The sequence below is a fragment of the Gopherus flavomarginatus genome, chromosome 6, assembly GCF_025201925.1.
Source record: "Gopherus flavomarginatus isolate rGopFla2 chromosome 6, rGopFla2.mat.asm, whole genome shotgun sequence".
NCBI lineage: Eukaryota > Metazoa > Chordata > Testudines > Testudinidae > Gopherus > Gopherus flavomarginatus.
Genome location: NC_066622.1, coordinates 135,302,774 through 135,324,584, shown reverse-complemented (window position 1 = coordinate 135,324,584; position 21,811 = coordinate 135,302,774). Strand labels below are relative to the sequence as shown.

Below are 21,811 nucleotides of genomic sequence, written 5' to 3'. Positions count from 1 at the left end.
GAGATACTGAGAGTCTGGGTGCACAGGAATGCTGAAAAAAGCTGATTTTAAGTCAATAACAGTGAACCACTCAGCATCCCAGGGGATTTGGCTGATGATAGTAGCTGGGTCAGGAACTACTGCATGAAGAGGGACCACATACTGATTAACAACTCGTAGATCCTGTACAAAGCGCCAACGAACAGGGTCTCCGTCCTTTTTAGGAGGCTTTTTGACAGGCAGTATAGGGGTGTTACAGGGAGTGCGCTGAGGGCGGACTAGCTTTTGTGCAATGAATCCCTCGATAATGGGGCGGATGCCCTCCCGGGCTTCCAGCGACAGGGGGTATTGAGGGACTGACGGGGGGGTTAAGGAAGGCTTCACCTGAATCCTTACGGGCTCTGCTGAAAGGAGCAGGCCAACATCAGTGTCAGAAATTCCCCAGAGGGTTGAAGGCAAGTCAGTGAGGTCAGGGGAGAGAGAGGGGGGTGTTTCCCAATTACCCTGAGTAGGGGCCGAATCTCCTAACACTGTCATCAATAATCCTACCCCTTCAGGAGTGCAGGTTAAAGTAGCCTCAAGCTTACAGAGTAAATCCCGGCCCATCAAAGGGATCGGACAAGCTGGGGAAAAAAGAAAACGGTGAGGAAAACATTTATCAGCATAAACAACATTCAAAGGCAAAGTGAGTTCCAGAGACTGTGGGTTGCCCTCCACCCCAGTCGCAGTTTTAACCTCAGAGGATAGCCAGGGAGAGGGGGCATGATTTAAAAGAGAGAAAGTAGCCCCAGTATCAATGAGGAAAGAGACAGGCAGTCCCTGGACTGAAAGGGTTAAACGAGGCTCTTTGCTGGGAGGGGAGAAAGTGAGAAAGGAGCCGGCTAAAGACATTAAGGAAATAAGACCATCACATTGTTTGCCTTCGCCCCCGGGGTACCGTCATTGAGGAGGCTGAGTTTGCTGCGGCTGCTGCTGTTTCCCGTAGTTGATCCAGGCCTGGGGAATGGGCTGAGCTGGTGGTGCAGGGGTGTATTCCTCACTTGTGTAAGCATCTGCGGATGCAACCAGACCCTCTGGGCGTCCCCAGGGGCATTCACGTTTAAAGTGACCGGGCTGTCCGCACTGAAAACAATTTCCTGATGGCTGGGGTCGCCAGGACCCTCTTCCCCGAGCACCCTGGAATCCCCTGCCACGGCCACGGCCTTTGCCTTGAACACCGCCGTGAAAAGCTAAAGCCATCAGCTTATATTCTTCCTTTTTCTCTTTCTTTTTACTACTTTCCCTTTCTTTCTCCCAGGCAAAATCAGCTACGTCCAACACTGAAGTGACTGACTCACCTCCCCAACCAGGGCGAAACTTTAAGAAGTAATCCCTTACAGGGGGCACCGACTGATTCACAAAAAATGAAATAAGAGTAGGGTGGTCTGCTTCTCTCTCAGGATCCATCTGAGTGAACATTCGGGCCCCCTCCAATAGCCTCGACCAGAACTTTCTGGGCGGCTCATCAGATTCCTGCCGAATCTGCATGAACTTAGCCTGATTAGGCGAGCGGCGAGCCATTTCCTTGAGTCTCTCTAACAATCGCTCTCGATCTGTTCGCAGCTGAGTCAGCCTTGGCTGAGTCCAGTCTAGGGGATTCCAGCCAGCGGCCAGATCCCGCCTATCCATCCAAGTATGATTAGCTGCATTGCTATCTCCCCATGTCCTTTCTGCCATCCACAATCTACTACGTTCCTCTCCGGTCAAAACTCTACTTAACAACTGATCCACATCCGTATAAGTAGGATTATAACTTAAAAACAATCTTTCTAGAAGTTCTATGATCTTTCGGGGATTTTCCCCAAAAGACCCTGACAACTGTCCCCACTCTTTCAAGTCCCATTCTAGCCATCCTTTATATTCCACAATATTAGCATGTTGTAACCGTCCATCATTGCCCATATAAGGTTGATCGTGCACCTGTAAAGGCATCTCTCTAACTATACTTTTATTACTCGCAAGAGATTTGACGGGGACATCCTCTGGGCTATCCTCGGGGGGGGGGGGGGCATGCACCCTGCCGTACCTGCTTGGACATTAGCCTAGTAACCACTCCTCCCGAGGTTTGCCCCTCCATTTCCTCCTCATCCTTCTGCAGAAATTCCAATCTGGTATCCTGCAGATTCCCCTCTGCTACAAGGAGAGAGTTCCCCTGCGGAGGAATAGGGGCAGGTGCAGAGGGGACCAGCTGACGAGTCAAAACACGCCGTGGTCTACACCCTTCATCGAAATAACCTGGAGGGGGTTCACTCTCGGGAGAGTACCTGACTGCCATAATTTTTAAAGATTTCCACAGCTCTGCTGCTGTGTCCCAACAAAACCAGTAACATAACTGTCCCGGATGGTCTTTTTCGATCTGGCTCTTTACTCCTCTTAAGGCAGCCTGTTCGAAAGAGCCATACGAAGGCCACCTCATCTCTGGGTCGGCCAATACCGCGGTATACCCAGTCCAATTCCTTACACATAGTGTGTACAACTTCTTCCTAGACATTCCTGTCTGTACTGGGAGTTTCCCTTCGTTCCATAACTTATTTACAATCCCCAACGGACTCTCAAGAGGCACGCTAGTCCCTTGACCCATGGTGTCTGACAGGAGCCCTCCAACTGGCGTTTACCCTGCTGTCCAGTACACGACCCCTCAATATTGAATTGGCTGGGAGAAATCTCCTGTGGCGCCTTGCCAATTCATATATGAGTGGTCTGACCACTGGACAGAGGTACCGCACCAGAAGTAATCCCGGACGAGCCCCCAAATTGTTAGGTAATAAAGCAAGTCCTCACTCACCTCTCCAGCACCCGAGTTCGTGCGGAGTTGGTATGGGGCACACAATTCTGTCAGAGACCAGACACCAATGCGTTGATCAACGGGCTCGCACTATCCTTAGCTCTCAAAGCTTTAGATTAAGTGTGGCCCCTTTATTAGGGGTGAGCATCAATATTTATACACAGAAGTAAACAAAGTGATTAACAAAAGATAATGGTCATGCATAATCAATCAATATTTTACAGGAAAAGCAAGTTTAACAAGTAAATGCATAGAGATAAAGGCTAATGGCTACTTAATAAAGGGGGTGTCATGAGTAGTTTGCAGGTCAGTGCTTTGTTCGATAAAGGGTTCAGAAAGGATTATGCAGAGACGGCCAGTCTGGGTGTGTTTTGGCTCCCCAAAGTTCACCAAAAGTTTAGACCCAACACTGCCACAGAAAGGTGGTATTTAATATAAGATTAGTCTTGAGAGCTCTGAAGTTAATAGTCATTGTCATAACAGAGCAAGACACATGATTTTCAGGGTTTTCAAGCAAGACAATCCCAAAACCCCAACTCTTGGAAGCTCAGGTTTTTTGGCTCTGAATTCTTCCATAGGAGGTGAACTTTCTGTTGTGTTCCCCTTCGTAACCCAGTATTCACCTGGTATCGCTTTAAGCTGTGGCTATAATCTTCCTCCATCGGAAGCATGGTGGGGGGTCGCGGGGGTGAAGTCACTGCAGGTCCATTATGACGTGGCCCATAGATGATTAGCTTTGCTGAAGCCCTATGTCCACCTGTGCCATGGAAGACAGTGGAGATCAGTAAGGAGAGAGCTGAACTGATTCCTGCCCCCCAGCCCCAAAATGTTACAGATTTATATTGTTCTTTTGGCGGGGAACCTTGCCCTTGCTTTCTCCATCAACACCTCCCTGTCTCTCTCCCTGTGTGCCTGTGCTCTGGGTCCCCCCCGCCTGCAATTAGCTCCTGAGAGGGTTCTCTTCTTAGTCTGGAGATGACTAGCGCTCTGGGCCATTCGCAAGTGTGCTCAGCCTCCACTCTGTGGTTGCCCATTGTACAGGCCATTGGTCCTCCCAAGTCTGTTGCAGGGCTGCCTCCGGGGGTGTGATGTCTGGTATCAACTGGGCTTTACCATGCAGAACAAGGAGATCCCCCAAGGCCTCCAACGGAACTACTTGCTATATGTATGATTAAGCACGTGCATAGGTTTGTGGGGCTTCGCTTTTAGCATCATGAATGGCATAACCCTGAAATGGTGCAGATACCCACATATGCTGGGACAAACCCTTCCTAGGAACAGATTTTTCCAGAAAACACCTACAACTGGGACCAGATTTGTAAAAGAACTCAGCTCTTATTTAGGCACTAAAATAAATGGCCAAGTTTTCGAGAGAGAGAGAGAGAGAGAGAGTGTATGTGTGTGTATGTATTTTTAGGGGAGCTGCTGAGCTTTTTTTAGAAAAATCTGGCTCCTAACAAGTGAAAGTGAAGGGTGGGATTTCTAAAGTTCTCTAAGCTAGTTAGGTGCCCAACTTCCATTGGACTACGATGCAGGTTAGGCAACAAACTCTTTTATGCACCTTTGAAAATCCTAGTTTAAAATTGTAGTCAAGCATCAGTTCTCCTTTGAGTTTTTCTGGCTCTGGCTCCTATTTGTGGTGTGTAGTCCCCCACTGTAGGCACCTCTAGAAGAACCAGTTACGATAAGGTAGTTAACCAGTCTTTACTGGATAGTCTCTTTACGCAGCCAAAGTGTTACACATGTGGGGGAAGGGCAGTCAAAGTGCCAATGACATGCACAGTGGAGACATAGCTATAGGTCATATAAGGTTGCGGTTCCTTCATGCGCTTCTACTTCTACCACAGATGATGAGAAAGTGGCACCCAGGGTGGAATATTCATTGACTACATTGTTTGGGGAAGGTCTAAACTTAACAGGCCAGTCCAGTCCCTGGTAGTATGAGCCCATTAAAAAAAAACAACCCATAAATAATGACAGCATAAGGCTGAATTGAGATGGTGGTTTGCTGCTAATATACGGAGAAAGAAGAGCTAAGTTTGAGTTTGCAGACTAGGAACATCCCTGATAAATACAGCCCTGCAGGTTGTACCGTTTGGGTGCATGTTATATTTATGATGCTTGACTAACACTCATAAAAGCATTGGCAGGTAATGCAAACAACTGAAACCCAATCAACCACCCGAGCTAGTGTTTGCCAGGGGCGTTGTGTGCTGCCTCAAAGCATTTACAGCGTTCGATCCTGCCACAAAGCACGGATGGGCCCATGTTCACTACTATTCGTCTTTCAGCAAAGCGGGCGGGCGGGGGGTTGTTCCTATTTAAAAGGGAAAGCACCAGCCTACGACATAAATGTTTCTTTCCAACTTATTTTCTCTTCAAAGCCGTGTTAGTTCTAAGCATGTGGAGTCCGTTTCTGTGAGCAGACCCCGCTGACATGGAGGGAGTCTTGTGCATTTGAGGCTTGTAGGTTAGGCCTTGAAGGTACACAAGGGTGTATAATGCTGTAGCTAGTGATCAGGGAAAGGAGATAGTGAGTCAGTAATGATTTACATCCCTTTCCCTGTACAAGTGCTGAGTAATCTTCCCTCACTGTCCATGGATCACCATTCACATGGCACTAGGGTGACCAGATAGCAAGGGTGAAAAATCAGGATGGGGGGTAATTGGCACCTATGTAAGACAAAGCCCCCAGTATTGGGACTGTCCCTATAAAATCAGGAAATCTGGTCACCCTATATGGCACTCCCTGTCGGTACCCAGCCCAAACCGGGGAAGCCAATGATCCAACCAGCGGATCAAATTTGGTGATGAATCCTGGTCCCGTGCTGCCTGAGGCACATTGCACATACACTAAAACCATCCTCCTACACAGTGGTAGCATGTTAGGCATCACAGGCCTGGTCCCAATCCCATGCGGTGACTGGGTATCTGTCCATTGAGTCTGAAGGGCTTTTGATCAAGCCACCCTAGAGCTCACTCTGTTGCCATCATCCTGGCCTTGGGCTGGGAAATGGCCATGGCCCTCTGTGTCAGCCATTCCAGGGTTAGGTACCATGGTGAGAAGTGTATTATAAAGGCTCTAGATTCATGGCAGTTACTCCACCGCCCCCTGGGCTAACCCACAACCATCCCATAGCATCTCTACTCACATCTGATTAAGCACCCACTGAACAGCTTTGAAAGAAATGTTTGCATGACACATCACTATTGGTATCCAGCTGTTTTTTCTCAGTCCTTCTCAGGGGCATGGTCAGCGATAAACACAACAGCAAATCTCAGTGTTTGCCCATTTTTGAGTTAACTGTGGAAAGCAAGCATAGAAATAATTATTTCTTTACAATGGGGCAAGTGTATTTTTCCCCCCTCAATCTCACAAGGGATCTCCCTTAAACTTTCAAAATTGCCCCATCGTTCAGCTGAGATCCAGTCCAGCAAATTTTAGTCCTAAAGGAGAATCTTTTGGCAAGGTGCCAGGGGGCAAGGGCTGGGGGGGGGGAGTTTTAAATGAATCACTTTTGTAATCTTGCCTTGAGCATTCATTACCATTTAATTACTTGGCCAATGCCATTGCTAGGACATCTGAGTGATTCACATTGCAAAACCAGTGAATATAGGAATTTGATGTGTTCAAGACTAGACTTCCCATGCAATGTTATTGCCCACATTTCTAGGAGTCCATCACCATAGGATCTGGGTACTGTTAGATAGCTCAGTGGTTTGAGCATTGGCCTGCTAAACCCAGGGTTGTGAGTTCAGTCTTTGAGGGGGCCATTTAGGGATCTGGGGCAAATCTGTCTGGGGATAGGTCCTGCTGGGAGCTGGACTAGATGACCTCCTGAGGTCCCTTCCAGCCCTGAGAGTCTGTACATATTGTATTGTCTTTGCTACACTGTTTCCCAATTTAGGAGCCGTCCTCTCCTCAAACAGTGCACCTTCCCTAAAGGAGCTTGGAGACCCCCTTCGACAGCTGCAGTCGAAAGAGAGTCTGAGCAAAGAAAAGGCTGCTTAATACTGGGAAAAACAGAGGCTGTGACTGATCTCTGCTGAGAGTGAACTCAGCACTTGGGGTTCCCTTTGATGAACGCCTTGTCACTTGGATCAAAAGCCAAAGCATCCGTGTTGCCCACAGCTGGTGCATCTTGGTCAAGCTTAAGTATTCTCTGCAAAATGGGTTTAGTAATGCAGTTAACAGTTAGACTCTCTTCCTTCTCAGGGGTGCTGGGAGGATTCATTCATTTAAAAGTTAAGAGCTTTGTGAGCCTCTCATGGAGATATTGCAGAAATGCAGAGGATAGTTATTACCTGTTGTTCAATCAGCACTGGCCTTTATCTGATACTAGTGGTTTGAAAATGGTGCCAATAAACCCAGAGCCGCTCAGAGGATTCTGGGGCCTGGGGTCTTCGGTGGTGGGGGGCCCCTGCTTTGGCAGTAAGTTGGTGGCGGGGGATCCTTCCGCTCCGGGACCTGCCGAGGAAGTGCCCCAAAGACCCGCGGCGGTGGCCCCCTGCCGCTGAATTACCACCGAAGCGGGGGCCCCCCGCCACCGAAGTGCAGCCGGGTCTTCTGCGGTAATTCAGCGGCAGGGGGCTCCCGCTACGGGTCTTCGAGGCACTTCAGCAGCGGGTCCCGGAATTGAAGGTCCCCCCACCGCCGAATTACCGCCAAAGACCCAGCTGCACTTTGGCGGTGGGGCCCACTTCAGCGGTAATTCGGTGGCAGGGGGTCCTTCCACCACGGAGCGGAAGGACCCCCGCCGGCGAAGACCGGGAGCAGAAGAAGCTCTGGGGGCCCAGGCCCCGTGACAGTTTTCCGGGGCCCCCAGAGCGAGTGTAGGACTCCGCTCCAGGGGCCCCGAAAAATTCTCGTGGGGGCCTCTGCAGGCCCCTGGGCCTGGGGCAAATTGCCCCACTTGTCCCCCAACTCCCTCTGAGTGGCCCTGAATAAACCTACTGGTATATGGGCCTGATCCAAAGCCCACTGAAGTCAATGGGCATCTTTTCAGCGAGTTCAGTGTATATCGGATGAGGCCCTGCAAGCCATCATGTTAGTCATCTCAGGAGGAGAAGAATGTTCCAATATTTAGAGTTGTTGATATTTTAAAGGCCTAGATCCTGCCCTCAGATGTACACAGCTGGTCCTGTAGAGTTCCATGTTCACACACATGATGGCAGGGTTTGGGCTTGAATATACGTGTGTGTTTAGAATTAATCAGAGCCAGTTACTGTAATTCTATTGTGTCCTGTAGTGGTTCTTATACCACACTCGACACTGGCATATCTGAGCGCCTTCCAGCAGTGTGTTAATCAACGTGACTAGCAGCTGTCATGTGTGGCTTCTTCTCCCACGGGGGCAGAAACAGGCACAATGGAGTGGCTTGTTTTGGTAGGGCTATTTTAATAGACCGGTTGCTATATATTTATGTTGGAGAAGGCAAGGTCAAAGCAAAGAGCCTTGCATTTGGAACAGAAGGTGGTGAGATACGGGTGTGGGGGGGTGGCCCTTAGTTCCCTGGGTGTTCATTGCTTTGTCTCCAGCAGAGACTAGCTTTAGTCTGATTGTGGAGAGTTCTAATGTGCCAATGGCTGTCGACCAGGATCTTCTTCATTTCATACATGGTCTGTAACATTAGAGGCACCTCTGACCAGCCCAGGAAAAGAGCATTCAGCTGCCTGTGTTTGTTTTCAGTTTAATGAGGTGAGCTGTCAGCTGTTGTTAGGAACAAAACCTGACCTGAGCCTGATGATGGGAACGTCATCCAGGTTGATTGGATGAGAAGCAGTGTTTTGTTTTGTAAACGTCTCTGGCTAGTGAATGTTCCCCTTTGTTGTGTGTATAGTGACTGATCTATGCCCCGCTGGGCTTGTTTACAGTATGTGTTATCCATTAGCTCCGTTTACTGCTAGATCATCCATCAGACTGGAGACGGTCCATTGCTGGCGTCTGTGAACATAGGCTCTATGCAGCTCCTTCACATCCTTGAGTAGCCAGCCCTCCAGGCTCCAGTTCTGCCTTTCATCTGAGCATAGGCGCCAACTCCGTGGGTGCCCCGTGGCTGGAGCACCCATGGGGAAAAAATGGTGGGTGCTAAGCACCCACCATCAGCCCCCCCATCAGTTCCTCTCCACCTCCCCAGTGCCTCCTGCCTGCCAGCTGGCCCACAGATCAGCACTTGCCCCCCTTCCTCCCTGCACCTCCCACCCACCGTGAACAGAATAATCTGATCACCCCCCCCCCCGCCTCGGCAAGGGCGGCATAATGCCAGCTATGCTGGTGACAACCTGATACTTCCAGCGACTCCAGAGTGTTAAGTTTGTGTCATGGACACACACAGATGATTCATTCTTTCCAAGCCTGAGGAATAGGTTCTCCAGGGGGCTGAGAAATACTGAACACCTGCCACTCCCACTGACTTAAATGGAAGATGTGGGTGCTGAGCATCTCTCAGCACCAGGCTGGCATTCTTGTATATTTCCGAGAAGGGAGCAGACAGAGTGGAGGGAGGCCATGATCTACACCAACGTACCCATGTCATGTGCACTTCAGAACAAGGCTGATGCCCTAGGTCCCTGCAGACCTAGCAGCCTTGTCAGTTCTGTGAAGCAGCACAGAGAACACTGTGCAGACGCTGACTGAGCCGGTTAGAACTGCAGCTTCTGAGGTGGCTTTTCTATGTGCCTCCTCCTATCAGATGGGAGGAAGAGTCACCCAACTGTGCTGTCTGTGGCAGATGAAAACAGGATAAAGGGAGGAAGGTTGGTTGCAGAGCTGAATGACAGGGCTGGGAATCACAGCAGGTCTGGAACATGGGAGCATCTAAGCTGACAGTCTGCAGTCCGGGAGCTGCGTTGTTCCCAGAAAGGGACCTTTTGGGTCCTTCAGCATTTCTCATAATAGTGTCAGCTCCCTGACAGTCCTGCCTTGGCACATTGCAGAATCAACATGAAGGAGCCGAAATGTTCCCAAAAGGTAATGAAATATGTGTGAAGCATCCCCCCCCCCCCCCCGCGCACACCAGGGCACAGAGAATGTTCCAGGAGAAGGCAGCAATTATCGATAGAAACATTTGGTCACATGCAGGCTGAGACTGGCAATATTAGGTTACTGTAGGCTCCCACGCCCTGCCTCAGCAGTAGCTATGTGACAGTGCTGGACCGAGGGCATGGGTTGGTGTTCTCTGATACCATAAGGGCAAAATGCCAGGGGCATAAGGAACAAGTCCCCTGCTGGTTTTGTTGTGCACTCTGAGAAGAGCAGTGAACCGTGCCAGGTAATAGTCCCAAGAGCCGTCGGCTGCCTGTGTTAACCATCCCAATGTAAAATAAAAACACACAGATGTTGAGTTTTATAATCTACATGGTGGCCCCGTATGGTTTGGAGCAAGATGATGAAAATTCTCTTACAGGCAGCATAGAATGCTTGTGTCATAACCTAGTCCCAGATTTGGACCTTAGCGTCCAAAATATGGGGGTTAGCATGAAAACCTCCAAGCTTAGTTACCAGCTTGGACCTGGTAAAGCTGCCACCACCCAAAAAATTAGAGTGTTTTGGGGCACTCTGGTCCCCCCAAACCTTCCCTGGGGACCCCAAGACCCAAATCCCTTGAGTCTCACAACAAAGGGAAATAAACCATTTCCCTTCCCCCCTCCAGGTGTTCCTGGAGAGACACACAGAAGCAAGCTCCGTGAATCTAAACAGAGGGATTCCACCCTCCCAGTTTCCAGCCTTGGAAAACAGAAGTACCAAGAGCTAATCTCTCTTCCCCCCTCACCCAGAGGGAATGCAAAGTCAGGCTAGTAAATCTAACACACACAGATTTCCCCCTGACTTCTTCCTCCCACCAATTCCCTGGTGAGCACAGACTCAATTCCCTGGAGTTCCCCACTAAAGAAAAACTCCAACAGGTCTTAAAAAGAAAGCTTTATGTAAAAAGAAAGAAAAATACATAAAAAATGGTCTCTCTGTATTAAGGTGACAAATACAGGGTCCATTGCTTAAAAGAAATATGAATAAACAGCCTTATTCAAAAAGAATAAAATTCAAAACACTTCAGCCACCACACCCATGTAAATACAAAAGAAAAACAATAGAAACCTTACTGCCTTACTATATTTGTACTTACAACTTGGAAACAGAAGATTAGAAAGCAGGAAATAGAGAAATCCTTCCCATAGCCGAGAGGGAGTACAGGCAGAAGACAAAGAACTCAGACACAAACTTCCCTCCACCCAGACCTGAAGAAGTCTGGTTTCCTGATTGGTCCTCTGATCAGGTGTTTCAGGTTACTTTTTTTCAGGTGAAAGAGACATTAACCCTTAGCTATCTGTTTATGACAGCTTGATGTAATAGGACATGCCCAGCCCTCATGGCCAGCGATGACTTGACAGGCTCCGTCCTGGCCAGAGACCCAAATCTAGCTCCCAGTGATAAAGCTCACTCAAGTCAGAAAGTCACTTGTCTCCAAGGAAACTGAGACACTCACAGGATAGCAGCAGGAATTTTCAAAGGAACCTAACAGAGTTAGGCACCCAAATCCCTTTGAATATCCCAGCCGGATCTGCCGACCTCACCATGCTCTGAGAAGAATTCAGTTAAAATTTCTCCAGAGCTTTGAAGATGTGATGTACACGATACGTGCTAAGTAATATCATTCATATAATAAAATACATAGGGATTGCTGAAACACAGCTACTTGTGGGGCGCAACGCAGCAGCTGTTTAACAGCACACAGCAATACAGCTAATAAAACGTTATGACACCGGGTAGCTTGTTAGGATGTATTAAACACACCTTTTTGGCAGTATGAAATGCTGCGTTACGATAGGGGGTGTATGTGCAGAGGTTTAGCCTCAGTAACATCTCCAAGCGAGGAGGCAGTTGTGTAAAGGAGAGACAGACTTTCAGTACTTACGCAGCTTAAAGCGTTGTGCTGTTCTTACTGCTGGTCACCACCAAGACTGCATCCAAACAGCATTACTGACATGCAACCACCTCTGAAAGTGGGGCCCACAGCCATCTGGTGTACAGCACACTGCCGAAAGAGGGGAAGGCCTTCTCTTATGAAAAGGGCCATGGCCATGAGATCTTCAGCATCCATGCAGAGGAGAGAGGCCCTTGCTTTTTATGATCTGTCGCAAAGACTTGCTGTGCACAGTAAAGTGACTGGGAAAGAGGGCTGTACCATGGTGTCCTAGCGTATTTCAGGAGCCGTTCAGCTGACAGCGGAAGAGGAATTCTGGCACTGCTCACTTCGGTGTAGAAGAAGGTGCCTGACTTTTCCAAAGACAGCTTAGTAGCTGCCCTCGCATGGTAGCTGCCCTCTGAGGAACTCTGTGCATTTTAACCACACTGATGAATTAAGGCATATACTGCCTCTCTTATCTCCATTTCGCATATCGCCTCTGGGCCTAAGCCTCCCTAGGTGACTTGTCTGAGGTCACATAGCAAGTCTGTGTCAGCGCAGGAACAGAATTTACTGTCCCTGTTCGTCAGCGACCCAGTGCTGTGTGCTGGGTGTAGTGCCTAGCTGGCTGTTTACCAGCGGCACGTGCACTCTGCCAGAGCAGGAATGTAACAAGTAGGAAAGGCATTTAACAGCGGTAGAGGTGAGACAAGTAATGCCACACGCAGTTAGCCAGGTGGGCCAGGCCTTCATTTCACGTGCTCTTTGGTGGTGTCGATAGGGAAACAGAGGCAGAACAGGCTAGTTTACTTTCTGTGCCTCCCATCCAATGCCCTTCTCATGCAGTGCACCTTGGATACATTAAATATGGGTCAGATACCTGGCTGAGGGCCGACATTTGATTAAATGTCAGTTGTCTACAGGAGGCTTTTGGGTGGCTCAACCTGCTGGACTCTAGGAAGTGTTTCTAGCCTGCTTTGACTACCAAGTGCAGGTAGCCTCACCCGGCCCCCCTCAAGGAAATTGAAGCAAGATGCTGCCCACAGGCCTCCTGGTGCTTTTTCACTTGAAAGCAGCCACCAACTCATTGAACTGTGCTGTAGACCCTGCTGTCTCAGCTCCATATATGGTAACGGGAAGGAAGCTAAGCGTCTGTGGGTATTTAAATTCAGGTCGGGAACTATCCCTGGTGTCTCTTCCACAAGAGACTGAACACCTTGGAATGCCAGACAAACCAGTTGCTCCTTTGTGGCTGCTCTGATCCCCGTTAGCCATCCTCCCTCAGCCATTGGTAGTATGGTTCCCCAGCAGACCCCATCCACCTTCCCCAGGGGAGGGGAAGGGGCGGGGGGAACCCTTGTCACCATCTGTGATTGTCTGTATTTGCCTCTGGGGAGACATTTCAGCTGATTATTATCATAGCAACAGGACAAGAAGCAGGCTGAGCCGGCATGTTTGTAATGCTGTCTCTGGGGCTCCCCGCAGAGCTGGCTGCTTCCCCAGCAAGCAGCTGGAAACTGTGGGCCAAGTTCCTTCTGCCTCGGGTGGCTGGGAGCAGGCGTGTAGGTATGTACTAAGAGAGGATTCCACAGACAGGGCCCTGTGACGAGCGCGTCCCAAACATAAGAAGGGCTCACACTCAGGCCTGTCACGCAGTCAGGGGAGTTGCATCTGCTTATTGCAGCACCTAGTGTCTGGGTCGCTTTGCCCCAAGCAGGTTTCCCCTTTGGCTGCTTGGCAGGCTCCTATCTACAGGGTTTCTTAGGGGTCAGCTGCCCAGGCAGGACCAATTAGTACAAATCTTTCCTGTCCTGTTTTCTCATTTCCCAGTTTGAGTGCCTGCGTTAATTTGCTGTCTGTTGCCTTTGAGCACCAGCTGGCCAGGTCCAGGCAGGGGCTTACCTGAGACCAACAGAGGCTTCCAAACAGCTGCAAAGGAGTTGCCTTTTTTATAGATAAGGATGGTGATATGATTCAGCTCAGGCCACACAGCACATGGCGCAGGACAGGGATCAGAACTTGCGCTTTTCTGCCTGCCAGGCCCTTGGGAAGGCAGATCTCGAGTGCCGTGGTGTGAGCTTGGTGGTGCCAAGCTCTGGGGGTGTACAGCACTCATTACCAAGGGGATCGCTTCTTGGGCTCCACTCCAGCCTGGCCGGCCAAGTGCAGCCTCTCCTGCTGGCCCCAGCCTCATCCCTGGATGTGACGCTGCTGGGGCATGGGAGGGTGATGCTGTGGGTGACATTTAATGAAAAGCGACATTTAAAACTGCAGAACCTTTTACATTGGCTCAAAGGGCTCCAGCTTATGTGTGTGTGTCTGTGTGTGGGGGGGGTGTGTTCAGACCTCTTTTAGGCCAGCTGATAGCATCGGGGGGGGGAAGGGGGCGAGGCGATGTCTTGTGCCTGGCTTAGGATGGGTTTGTTAGGAATGGAAACTAAGGGTTAAGGTCTGGTCCCACTGACATCAATGGCAAAACACCCATTGACTTCAGTAAGGCCAGGATTCCACCCCCAGCTGTCACTGTGATGGCACTTAACATGGCTCAGACAGAGCAACGCATGCCCAGCCCCGGGCAGGTAGCCCTGTGCGGGGCAGGGCCTAGTGTCTGGAATAATCACATGGGGACAAGCTTTTTTAAAAACCATGTGTGTGCTTGTTTTATTGTCCAGGTTCCACTATATTGGCCGAGCGACTGGGCCCATCTACACCGAGCTCTCCCATTTCAGCCCCAAATTCCCCCACGGTTCTCTGCAGCGGGGTTTCTGATCCAATCCTGAGTACGTGTGGCTCTGGTCTGCTCTGCAGCTCCATCAGCGGTGAGTTTGCCCCGCCCACAGTCACGGTTCCCTGGCATGTTCTGCACTGCCACCCTTCCAGGTCCCCCGTTCAATGCCCATTGGTGCGCTAAATGCATGGAGCGGCATCCATCTATGCATCTATCAGCTCCCGAAGTGAGTAAGGGAGAAGAGCCAGAGATGTGTGAAGTCCCTAGGGGAATGTTTTTACATGGAAGCTGCCCAGATGCCTTGATACTGGACAGCAATAATTTTGTAGCCTCTTTCATCATCAAAAATCTCAAAGGAGGACAACCACCTTTCTAGACTGTGTACACTCGCCTGTGAAATGCAGCTGCCCTGGGGGAGATTCCTGGAGGCTGTTTACATTGCTATTCTGCACCAAGCCTTGTTACCATGAATCCCAGAGGAGGTCAGAAGTTTCCATCCAGCCTCACACTCTCTCAGTGAGGGAGGGAAGCAGAATTCCTGTTGGACCGAGAGGTTGCAGTTTGTAGGAGGGTAGTGCCCCATGCCATCGAGGCACATCCCTGCCCAGAGAACTCACAATCTGTTACTTGCCCAAGGCCTCAGTCCCCTGCTCATGTCACCAAACAATGCACCAATCTCAGAGCTGCTGCCACCATAGCTCTGCCCTCCCTCCCTTCCAACCGTTAAACAGCAGCCAACCCAATGTGCCCTCCGTTGTGAATGTTTGTACAGTGTTCGGACACTGCAGTGCTCCCTCTGTGGGCCAGCTGGCCGTGTGATCAGACAGCCCGTTTCCCCTGTTGGCCCTCGGTGCACTGAGCAGCTGTTTCGTTGCAGTGTATTGGCCTAAACTCTAGGCAAACTGCACAGCTCTACTACCAATCCCATGACAAAAGCAGTGTTACTCCCCCTCAGAATCTCTATAGCCCCTTCCTTGCCAGGAGCTCTGCCCCCTTTCCAAACATAGATTGGGCCTCTCACCACAGCTCAGGTGAGCTAGGTTTAGAGTTATGGTGCCCATTTGCCGGATGAGGAAAAGAAGGTGCAAAGAGGGGGAGTGACTTGCCCAAGGCCGTGCCGTGCATCAGTGGCAGAACCGAGAATAAAACACAAGACTCCTGCCTCTTAGGCTTGTGTCCTTAACACATGACCACCCTCCGTCCCATCATGGAGACTCTGTGACCTGTTATTAGAAGAAACAGATTTCTTAGGCTGTGTCTACACTACAGCATCTATGGTGGCATAACCACCTCGTGTGGACGCAACATACGCCAATAAAAGTGGTTTTCTGCCAGCATATGAATGCCACCTTCCCACATGCCATTAGCTATACTGCCCAAAGCCCTCTTCTGTCAGCATTTCTGTAGCTGCACTGCAGATTTGTTGGCAGAAAGATGCCAATCCGGAGTGTGGGATTTTTCATGTGCTAGGGCAGAGTCCAGAGGAATTCTCCCTTCCCCAGTGGTGCAGCATTGTGCACTGAGTCAGGTGCATTATGGCCTTTTCTCACCTTCTGCTGAGGCCTCAGCTATTGGACATGGTTAGCTGCAAAAGCTATTGAAGGAGACCTGTTAAATCACCCATTCTACTCCCTGCCTGTGCAGGGTGCTCCCTGCAGTACTAGGTGCACCAGGAGTCTGCTCTGACCGCGTCACTCCTCTCTCCCTAACCCTGAGACACTCATGACAGAGTAAAGAGCGACCATGTTCCTTGCATTTCAGGCACAGCACCAAACTCCCCGGTCAGCATGCCGGAGTCACCCATCTCCCCATCTGGCTCAGGGGTCTGGGGGGATGAGTGCACCATCTGCTACGAGAACATGGTAGATACCGTCATTTACTCCTGCGGACACATGTGTCTCTGCTACCCGTGTGGGCTGAAACTCAAGAAGATGGCCAACGCCTGCTGCCCGATTTGCAGACGGGCCATCAAGGATATCATCAAAACTTATCGCAGCACTTAGAACAGCAGCATGGGTTGGGGGGGACTGCAAGGGGGGGGCAGACGTGAGAGGAGCAAGGGGGTCTCTGTCTTCACTCATCATTTGTGAAATTCAACATCTGAACCACCCCAAGGAGGCTGGAGGCAGGGAGGGGAGGGTTCTGCTGGTGACGGCTCTTCCACTTCCCCTGCCCCCAACGAGGTCTGAACTCCAGCACATCAGGGAAGTCAAGCTGAACCACGCTTTCCAACGGGTTTTACATTTTAATCTCAAGAAAATAGCTGGAGCCATTCTTCCTGTTCCACACCATGCCCAGGGATGTCCCCGCCGCTCGGCCAGCAGGAAAGGTGCAGTGAGGCACACCTTCTGCCCAGTGGACAGCGACAGTAGGCAGCTGGTGAGTGGCAGTAATAGAGAGAAGAAAGGCGGTTGTTTGGGGGCAACTGACGCCATTTCACAAAAGCCTCTTAAAAGGGCAGGGCTGCATGGACCGTTCAGAAGTGCTGAGTGTCCAGCAGGAGTGCTGACAGCAAAGGGTGTGAAAGGGCGAGTTTGGCAGGAGATAAATTATAAAGCCAAACCCTTTTGTTAGTAGCAGAACAACACCCAGGAGCCCTGCTTGCTCGATGCTCTCCTATGAGCGGTGGCTGGAAATCGATGTGCTGAGTGCTTGGTGGGGTTGGGGGAGTGGGCCTATGAATTTTTGGTAGTGCAGAAATGCATTGGGGGCAGTGGATGAGTGTGCAGCATGTGGTTCCTGTGAAAGACTCTGGTGTGGGCACGGCTCTGCGTGTTGCCATCCAGCTAGGTGACAGGGTTACGTTTTCAGCAGCAGTGCCCCAGCAGCCTGGCTCATTGTGGCACTGCATGACTATAACCTCACTGCACCGATGCTTGCTCCTGAGTTCTCCCTGCCCTTCCTGTCACAAGCCAAAGGCCTCTCCCCCGAGCCCTCAGTCAGCACTTGCAAAAAACACTGAGGAAGAATGTCTACAAACAACACCCCCGCCCCCCCAGCTCTGTTTTTATGGTAGAGTGTTAAATGTCTCTCTCTGCTTTAAAGGAAGGAAACTTGGTTGGTGATTACACGCTCTTGGCCACACTGATGTGACAGGGCGGTCAACGCACTTAGTCATCAACAAGCAAAAAAGGAAGAAAGTGGCTTAAAATGGATTTTGTTTCTTTGTTTTAACGAAGGAGCTTCTGCTCACTCAAGGGCCGGAGGTGGCCGGGGGGGAAGGGAGAGAATTGGTTTGCTGCTGCTCCTGCTGCTGCCCCATCAGTGGCCAGATTCTCTGCATCCCACCCGTTGTATGTGTCTATCTGTGAGTCCTTCTGAGCACTCATTCTAGGACAGCGTAGTACTGGGCGGCTGCTGGGCTCACTCAGGCTGCAATCATCTCAGTTTAGATCTGTCAGTCCTCCCTGGTCCACAGCTGTAACACGAGCAAGGCACGCCCCATCCCTCTGGGGCCGAGCAGCCCCGCCTGGGTGCCCATTGAGTTCACGAGGCTCAGCCTACTGGCAAACTCAAGGCCTAGTGATTTTGTGTCTAACTGGGGACACCGTAAAGCGGCCTCGTTTTCAGAACACGACAAGCCCCATCAGGCAACCAGGCTCCTCTGAACAAACTTGAATGCAGCACTAATGAAAACCTTGGATGAGGGGCTTGACCTCAGCTAGCGCCCATTGACTTCAATGGGAGATCAAGCAAGGCCTCAGCCTGGTGGGAAGTATTCGAAGGAGCAGGCCTGCTGCTTTCCAGAGGGCTGCACAGCAGAGAAGACAAGCAAGATGTGGCTCATTTATACTCTTCTCTAGTGTTAATGGCCCCCGAACACACATCTTAGCCCTAGTCTAGCATTGACAGATCATGGGCTCAGTCACCTTGGACCACGGCTGTAGCTCATGTACCTCTGCGCTGCCCCTTGACTGCAATGAGAGCGTGGCCAGTGCAGGCCCAGGCCTTTTGCTTTAGGTGCTGGCCTCTCAAAGCAAACTCACCGACAGTTCTAGTAGACACTGTGACCTGGGAACCCTGGGAGCAAGAGGAGTTAAATTATTGGCACATCAGGCCCCATGTGCATTTCAGGGCATGGTCCGTTTCCCTCCCCAAGAAGCACTGAAATGGAGAGGCTTTGTTATACACAGGGAAGTAGCTCTGCTCAGTAACACATGATGCAGATTTGCTACAAAACATGATCAAAGTGCTGCTGCTCCAATAGCGTGACTGCCCACATGGCCTCCTTTTCATGAGTGCAACATACTTTTCAGCTCTGCTCACAGGAGGAAGCCTGTGGCTGAGGTAGAGCCAGACTACAAAAGGGCCCTCACATTTGTAAGTAACTGAAAGTGTAGCAGCTGAACAAATAGCATCTGTCTGCCCTAAGTACCAGGGCCCAGCTCCTCCACTCTTGCTAAACTGCCTATTACTGGCTGAGCGCTGGTCCAAGACATGATCCTTACAGCGAGGCATGAGAGCTCTCTGTGGCCTCTGTTGCATTACAAAGCAGGCACGTTCTTCACAGGAGACAGCATGCCCACTCCTGCATGCCTAACGTGGGCAAAACTCACCTGCTCCCGGGAACTGGGCAAAGGCAACCACAGGCTCAGACACCTGTCAGGAGCAAATGGGGAGACATGTTGGTGATGAGCTGGGGAGGGGGTGTTACGTAAAACTGGGTTGGTTTTCGCTTTTCAACATTACTTTTCTTTGTAATATATCACCAGCTGGCTGGTGGGGAAGCTGGGATGTGCATGGAGAAGGGAAAAAAAAAAACTCCTAGCAGAAGCATCATGAAATTAATACCTAATTATTTTCACAATGAAGTACTGTAGCAATGTAAGCATCACCTCCCCCGCCCCCGCCCCCAGCTGGATAGCTCCCCACACACACATACTCAGCTGATGCAGGTGTATCAGCCGCTCTCCTGGTGTGCAGCAAACAATCCTCTTGTGCCAGTAGATTTTGGCCAATAGCCACAAATACTGTATTTGTTTCTATATTGTAGATTTTAATATATAAGTAGAATTATGGCACTGGAGTTAATTCCCCTGCCACTACTGCAGCATCCTCACCGACAGCCGGCTGCGGAAAGGAGCAACTCAGTGTAGAGGCAGAGCTATGCGGATTTTCTTAATAAAAGTTAGCGGGTTGCTGCTACTGTGCGTGGAAAGCCCCTGTCTCCCCAGAGATTGGTTTAGCTGGCGAATGTATTTTTAAGCATCACATTTAACAGGGATGGTGTCGTGCCTAACCCCACTTGTGGGAATCCCAGCAGAGCCCCACCTTTGACATACAGCGGATGTGGTTCCTACATTTTAACTCTTACAGCACCTGAAATGCCCCCAGTGCTGCAGCAGTAAATGACAGGGGCAAGGCTCTCCCACTGTACGCACGCGAACCAGCCCTTTGGGTCAGACAGGCCCTGCCCCTGCGTGAGCATTGCACGAGTGGACACCAAACTCATCTCAGCTACAATATGGGCTTTCCCCATCTGACTACGTGCAAACACTTGGTGGCTTTCGATGACAATAATCACTGACCTGCCCAAACACCAAGAGCAGAGAGACAGCTCCAGCGCGTATACCAGCAGTTGTCCCTAACCTTGCAGGCCCCGGACCAGTGCAGCAGAGCCCTAACAAGGAATTTTTGCACCCGAGGCAAGGGTTGGCTCCAGGCCCTTGGGCAGCGGGTCCCTGCGTCCATCTCGGAGAGACGGATCCACCGCCGGATTGTGGGTGCCACTTCATTCATTCATTCTTCCACCGCTGATCGCGGTAGAGCTGTGCCCCTCCACTTTGCGCGCCTGAGGCAAGTGCCTCGCTCGCCTTGCTCTTGTTACGGCATTGCAGGGCAGAGCTAAGAGCGTAAGGAAGCGGGCATGGGAGGGAAATGAGCACATATATATATATATATATATATATATATATATATATATATATATATATATATAAAGCCAATGCAGTCAGCATCATCTCCAGTCAGTCTGCCCCGCCTGGGCTGGTTCATGGCTACATCGTGACTTTTAAAGACGGTACAAATGGGGAGGAGTGGTCACAGGGCACCCGCAGCCCTGATTGAATTGTGTGTGTTTAAATGTAGTAAAATGTGTGTGTTTTATGGTGGATCGAACACCAGGCATTAGCAGGAGCTTCGTCAAGTAGGCTGGGGAGTTAGGAGAGGGCTACACGGAGCCTGGATGCAGACTCGGGTGTGAGCTCAAGGGCCCTTCTGCTCCCACACAAATCAGTCCGACTCAGCTCAGGAAGCACTAGGATTGCCAACTTCCTAGACGCACAAAACTGAACATCCCAGTCCCCGCTCTCCCACTACCCTTGCTGTCCTCCAACCTCAGTGGGCTGGGGTGGGGGCTTTAACTGAGTGTGCGGGCTCCAGGATGGGGCTGAGAGATTTGGCATGCAGGTGGGGGCTGTGAGTTGGGGGTGCAGAAGGGGGTGAGGGTTTTGCAGGGGCCAAGGGCAGGGGCATGGGCTTACCTCAGGCAGCTCCTGGTCGTGGGGAGAGGGCATGCTAATGCAGGCTGCATGCCTGTCCTGGCACCGGCCGCTGCATGCCCTGGAAGCAGGCGACTCCACGTGCCACGCTCACCCACAGGCACCGACCTCCACCACCACCACCACCACCAGTGTTTGAGGCAGGGGCAGCCTGCAGAGTCGCCTTGTGCCCCCGCCCAGGTGCCAGACTCGTCCTACTGGATACTTCCAGGGCACAGCGCAGTGCCAGTCAGGACTGGTATGAACTAGTCTGCCTTTGTGCCGCAGACTGGGCTTTTAACGGATGGTTGGTGCTGACTGGAGCTGCCAGGGTCCCTTTTCGACTGGGTGTGCTGGTTGAAAACGAGAGACCTGGTCCCCCTAGGGAGCACCCAGCTCTCTGCTAGGAGAGCAGGTCAGTGCCTCAGTACTGCTATGACCTGGGCCAAACCCTGTCACTTTGTCAAGTCAGGTGGTCTGTCCATGGCTGTGAGACCTGGGGCTAGTACATGTAAACTCAGCTTACTGCTGCAGTGTGAGTGCTGAACCACAGGCTTGGAAACACAGTCACACGGCCTGGGGCTTTGGTGGGCTGAGCAGACATGCCATCAGGGGCTGCTCCTCTTCCGCCTGGAGTTTGGCTAATGGCACAGTTGAAGCAGGATCCGGCCCAGGGAGCAGCAGAGTTGGGCTTGCTCCGAGCAGAAGTAGTAACAAAACAAAAAACTTTAATTTCTGTTGAATTGGTGTCGGTTCCAATGTGTGCTGGTGTCAGCTCCGTTTCCTTGTTTTATTTTACAATAGTTTGTGTTCTAGCAGAAAAATTCATTCTGTGACAATTGGATAACTGTGATTGTGAATAAAGGTGATTTTAGGTATCCCACAGCAGCGTGAGGGA

At 50.7% G+C, this 21,811-nt stretch overlaps 1 protein-coding gene across 2 annotated transcripts in view; it reads left to right on the top strand.

The window, feature by feature from the left end:
- Positions 1-20,326, top strand: part of NEURL1 (neuralized E3 ubiquitin protein ligase 1) — a 270,785-nt gene extending 250,459 nt beyond the window's left edge. For both annotated transcript variants that reach the window (XM_050958122.1, XM_050958123.1), the window contains exons 5-6: positions 14,379-14,525; positions 16,196-20,326. In XM_050958122.1, coding sequence (XP_050814079.1) covers positions 14,379-14,525; positions 16,196-16,437 — 389 coding nt within the window. In that variant the 3' untranslated portion in view covers positions 16,438-20,326. The remainder of the gene's footprint in view (positions 1-14,378; positions 14,526-16,195) is intronic.
- The last annotated feature ends 1,485 nt before the right edge of the window (positions 20,327-21,811 follow it).